This window comes from Symphalangus syndactylus, chromosome 10, assembly GCF_028878055.3.
Source record: "Symphalangus syndactylus isolate Jambi chromosome 10, NHGRI_mSymSyn1-v2.1_pri, whole genome shotgun sequence".
Lineage (NCBI taxonomy): Eukaryota > Metazoa > Chordata > Mammalia > Primates > Hylobatidae > Symphalangus > Symphalangus syndactylus.
In genome coordinates this window covers 35504131-35510130 of record NC_072432.2, presented here as the reverse complement: position 1 = coordinate 35510130, position 6000 = coordinate 35504131, and the positions used below count along the sequence as shown (strand labels likewise).

The window sequence follows — 6000 nt, the reverse complement described above, 5'->3', positions numbered from 1 at the left end:
CGTATTTTAATATTCCAAGTGTAAATGTGGAAATCAATGTACTGTATTACAATTCAAAGCACTAGGAAATTGTCAGGTATCAGAAATGTAATACTTAAACACATTCTCTATAGCCAAAAACAGCTATAAAAAAATAGCTGTAGAGTCAAAGGATTACTGGTTATAGTCTGTTACAAGGGAATACTACGAACAGACTTCTGAAAACGGTTCTCAGTCTTCATCATTCACCAGAATCACTTGGAGGGTGTTTTAATATAGGTGACTGGGCTCCATGCCAGTTTGATTCAGGACTCGGATGGGGCCTGACAACTTACATTACAAAGAATTTCCTAAATGATGCTGAGATTGTTATCTCAAGAAACATTTTGGGAACTACCACCTTAATTCTTCATAAACTGTATAAGGTTAAAAATCGAGCTCACACACAATATTAAGCTCAAGTGTGGATTTCATGTTAGCTGGAATTACCAAGTAAGACCAAAGTGTCTTTAAACACAGACTTTAATGGTAACAATTCCTTTAAGCTCAATTAACTTTAGCTATTACAAGTCTTATGCAGATGTCACTATTAGACAATATTTAGTGACTTGCACTGGGTTCCTCATAAAAGACAAATTCACTTAAAAGTGTAATCAACAATCATTAACAGTTCTGTTATGCCAACACAAAACATGGCTGAGTTACCCCCCTCCCCGCCCAAAGCACTAACACAGCATGATCAGTACCTTAAGTATACTTCAACTAAGCCATTTCAACAAACAAAAACAACAACAACAAAAAAACGTGAGTGTTTCACTACCCCTGAGACCACTAGTTAACTGTGGTTCATACTTTAAAATGTGAGTACACCCACACAAGAAAGCAAATTAATCAGTCTAAAAAAATCTGATTATCACATTGCAAACTTGCCCAAGAAAAACAAACTGAGTCATTTAAAATGTAAATTTACCATTAACAGGCCAACTGGATCCTAATTCGGTTTACGCATTAAAAGATTTAGGAAATACAAAGACATAGTCAAAACTGATTCTAATACTCAGTTGGGTCCTATACATGGCACTAGTAATGTCAAATTACTGGGTGGAGTGGGGCAAAGAGGGCAAATTCTTAGATTCTTTTGAAGATTTCATTGTACATGATCTCATGTCCAGTGTCCATACATTCAAAAATGTTGGTTTTCCAGGTACTTTACTGTTCTTTTAAACCTGGAGAAGCCTCTATGGCTTATTCCCTTAGAAGCAACAAATGAAATGATGTATAAAGCATCAAGTCAAAGATACAGAGAACTGGACACATCTACTAATTGTTACGACAATCAAAGTCGCCTCCATAAATACCTAAGGGTTGTCTAAGGCTATAAAGGTCAATTTGAAAGCCAGTTAGGGATCCACTGTGTTTCATAAAAGTGTCTTACACTCATGTTTGGCTTTCAAGAAGTGATATGCCTACTAAAGCTGTTATTTTGAGAGTATATGCATCTCAGAAGTAATTTTTAAAACAGAGCCAAAGAGCAGTTTTTCTTACCTTGTGGAGCAGAATGTAACTAATTTCTCATTCATAATTTGAATCCAAAAAAGTTATGCAGTATGACATCTACCCTGAAGGAGCCATTTTAAGCAAAACACAAAATGAAAAAATTCACTCATTGGAAAAACTGCATAGCTGGTTTTTTCCCCAATGAAATGATTACAGAATTAACAAAGCCAGAACATCTTCAGAAGGCATGCATTTCACTTCCAGTTTAGAGAAGAACCTTAAATCAATAAATCATGTCCAAACTACACATTAAAATGTTTATAAAAAGTAAGTTTTAACATTTATTTCTAGCTTTCCACATCTGTGTGCAGACAAGGAATAAGATTGCACATAAGTGTAAGCAGTGCAAAAATGTGGAAGTGGAGGAGTCACAGATGTGCTAGAACTTTAAGAAATAAAGCAGTGGACAAAATCAAAATAAACAAAAAATGTAAAACTATGGGATCAGAATTAGGAAAGGTGAAGAATGGTAATGCCCTTGTTACTACAGAAGTTAAATTAGTGGCACAGATAGCACTTGTCAAACAAAAAACAATCCAATAGCATTGACTTTTATTCATTCATGTTAAGTCACCTGAAATGATATGTTGCATTTAAATGCTCATTAATGTAAATGGCTGAACAAATCCATTTCAATGGATACTCAATATCCCACATAGATAAGTCACTTCAACACAGCCTCATGACAACTCCCACACCAAAACAGTACTTTATTTTGCAAATTTTGACCCATTATTACTCCCATGTTATGTTTTTTTTTTCAGCTGTCAAGTGTACAAGGTGAAGAGAAATTTCAGTTAAGACAGGGGCTGCACCTGGAAAATAAATTTCTTAAACTCCATAAACACATTTCAAAACTGCTGGGTCCCAAAAGTCCATCTATGAACTCTAGGGCTGCCAGTATCATGTGCAGCACATTAAAGCTACACTATCCAAATAGCTTATTAATTCTGCATAAATCAGGTCAAGCAATGTGTCAACCTGTAACAGACTGTGCACTTTAACTGAACATGGCAAAATATTCACTCTTTTGAACTTTACATCATCATTTGATGTCAAACAATGAAGCAAATCCCAACAGTATATACAAAAAACAGCTTTGCATTTACAAAAGATTGTTTCCCATACTGATTAATCCAGGCAGCTAACTCATTGGTTTATGCAACTTTATTGAAGAAAAATAAATCAATTACTAGCAGAGCTATTAGTTGATCACTCATCCATTGACAGCTTGCATCATTTATTCAGTGCTATATTAAACAGTGTATTGGAAGATAGATTAACTAATAGCTCCAAGCCTCCTAACAATTTAAATGAAAATTACAAAATGTTTGAGACCCTATTTTGGAATACAAAGGGTGTTTGACTTCCAATTTCCATTCTCTGTAGAACAAGAACAGGTCATTCCTTTATTGACATGCATAAAATACATCACATTTTCTGTTCTGCTGATGCTATAAATTCAATACCAATTCTCCAGCCACATCAGTTATGAGCATAAAGTATATCATGTAACCTCAAATCTCTAACAGTGGAAGGCTTAAACAATGGATGCTGCTAGAATAATGCTGTATCCTTTGATGTGACAAGTGAGCATCCATCTCCCTCCCCCTCAGATGATTTCTTCAGCATGTTAGAGCAGTGAGGAATGGTTTTAGTCTCATAACCAAGTTAGAGTGAAGACATTGGCCACATAATACACATGCTCCATTTTTTTTTTTTTTTTTTTTTTAAATTCTGAGTCTTGGGCAACTGTTCTCTTGTAACTACTTTACAGTTTCTAAAAGCAGTTATTGTCCAAAGCTGGAAGAACTTAAGTCTTCTCAGATGAGCATGTGAATGAATGGAGGGAGGTAAACAAAAAATAAAATTAAAAAAGATGAGGTCTGATAGGGGAGCAGCCGGATAAGAAAATCAAAAAAGGAACAGTAATTTAAAGTTTATTCCAGCTATAATGCAGGTTATTCTGACTTTAAGGTAGCATCACATGGCATACTTCTGAGTCCATTCCCGAGATATTCTGTTGTACCTGTAAATAAAGATGTTATTTTTAAAAGTTAAAATAAAGTGAAAGAATTCCTAATACTTTAAATGGACGGGGATGATTTCCATTTTACCATCTCCAGACTCATCATGAAGTCATCTCTAATGACTATGATCAGAATAAAAGCCAACAAGGGAGAAATAGCACTGGTACTCAAAGCAATGTGGGAAATGAGAGCCTGATGCTCTCAAAGTAGTATTTTAAAACAACTAAGAAAGCAGCACTGAAAACTGGGAGGCTAACAAAAATCAAAGACCCTTTCTCTCTACCACCGAGCTCATGCTCTAATTTTAACATGAAGAAATTTTTACAGTTCATTATGGAAAAATGTTAAAATAGTATACACATTCTATCCATCCACAGAAATTTCCACTAAGGCCAGAACCAGGCTTTTACTAAAACAATTTTATCTGAATCCTAGAGTTTGGGAAATTACTTGGTCCTGGATATTATAAGAAAAAATGGCTTTGGGACTTAGGTAGAAGCAGAAGGGGAAGATGACACTGGGCAGAATGACAAAGGGCAGTAATTTTCAAAAGGGGTGTGTGTGTGAGTGGTTGTGTTCATCAGAATCACGTGTTACTTTTAGTAAGTGTGGTAACTGAGGCTAATAAGCACCACCGAGACCTGTTGAGTACAAGGGCATCTTTGTTTAAAAAGATCAACAGGTAATTCACACACAAGCAAGGTTATTACTCAGGAAGACTAGTAACATTGATAAATACTATCAGCTTCCCCCTGGATTATACTCATGCCAGACTACTTACCCCAAAAAACAGTGATAACCTTAAGAAATGAATATATATATATATATATATATATATATGCACAGGAGAATTTTTATATTGTTTAAATATTAACTACCTTTATTTCAAACCAAGAACCAAATATGGTCCAACAACTTTCCTAAACTTTTTAAAAAGTTCTACCAATTCATTGTCATCTCCTAAGGATACTCTCTCAAAAAGCCAGTACTTTAAAACAAAGGCTTTATTTAGCATACAGGGAGCCACAAAGTACAGCTGACGCTAATGCATGCTTGTCAGTAATGAACATTTAGTTTAGATGCTTAGGCTTAAAAGTGTTTTTCCCTTACATTACTATCTCCTGGCAAAATTTTAACTAAACCACCACATTCTGTACAGGATTGGTACAAAGTCTCAAGCTAAAATTTAAACACCGTGATAGTTTGAAAGAAAAAGATACTACATAAATTCCCATTTCTTACTAGTGCTATGTAACTGCTTTGCCATGCAATACTTTCAAGCAATAACGGCTACCAGATATTTACTTTCACGTTAAACAGAGACCAAGCAGTTAAATGTACAGTTTTCAGAAGACTGCCATATCTGTTACCTTTTGTTAGTTAATACAGTGCCTTAACGCATGCAGCACTCAAGTGCTGGCAGTACCATGAATAAGCGCACCATAGAGTGCAGATCCTCTTACCCTACAACATAGCGTATTTCTCTGTCCACTCTCTTGCTAACCTATTGTACCTAATTGAACAAGTACACTTAGCATTAATTTTAACATATGAAGGTTATAATGGTTAAGTTGAACATAAATATAATTCAAATATTTGAGAAATTTAGACCAAATTTTTACAATAGTACTAACATTTTTTGGAAAAACATGCTTGGGGTAAAGAAAAATTTGCTTTCTTCCCCAAAATTTGATAATAAAGTGATACTGTTTAACATACCAGGAAAAACAAACATTTTAGAGGGGAGCATTCACTGCCACATAAGCTAAATCCTAGTTAAGTTTTTTTAAATAACCATATTTCAATAGCTTTCTCCATATTTTAACTATTATCTTACTAAATGTCAAGTCTTCTTGGCACTGTCACAAGCAAAGTATAAGCCTAACTCATTGAGTAAAACCACTTTTATAATAACTTTTTAACATACTTACTTATCTCTGTCTGTTTTATAGATCCGTGCAATCTCTGGCACTAGGGGGTCATCTGGGTTTGGATCACATAGCAGTGAACAAATGGATAAAAGAACTGCAAGAAAACAAAAACGTCTGTTACCCAGTTTCAGGAGTTTGGATAAATAAATTTTTCTAAACCGTGTTATCACAAAACTCAATCCTCAAAAGACTTTTATTAGTGTGTATCTCTATCTCAATGAGACATAGTTTTACAGAGATTTTGTTTCACAGAAGACAAGCTTCTGGTAAGTAAGAAGTGCTAAAAACAGGGTTTTGTGGCATCAAATTCACTGCTGACTAGCCATAAAAATAGTTTCTAAGATAGGCAACTGATGCCATATTAATATATGTATTTTAAATACGCATAAATGATATTAGAACTTCAGGGGTTTCTTGGTACTGTGTGGCTGCGGCGGGGGAACGGGACTTTAGCAAGAATATGCAGGTAACACTCATGCCATATTCATAGCCGTTAGGCATGA

At 34.9% G+C, this 6000-nt stretch overlaps 1 protein-coding gene across 11 annotated transcripts in view; it reads right to left on the bottom strand.

Moving 5' to 3' along the window:
- Positions 1 to 2066: 2066 nt before the first annotated feature.
- Positions 2067 to 6000, bottom strand: part of UBE2D3 (ubiquitin conjugating enzyme E2 D3) — a 71848-nt gene continuing 67914 nt past the window's right edge. For 10 of the 11 annotated variants that reach the window (XM_055296880.2, XM_063611158.1, XM_055296882.2 and 7 more), the window contains 2 exons: positions 5498 to 5591; positions 2067 to 3565 (listed from right to left, as the gene is read on the bottom strand). In XM_055296880.2, the coding sequence (XP_055152855.1) occupies positions 3520 to 3565; positions 5498 to 5591 (140 nt within the window). In that variant the 3' untranslated portion in view covers positions 2067 to 3519. The other variant, XM_055296878.2, reaches the window with a different exon arrangement.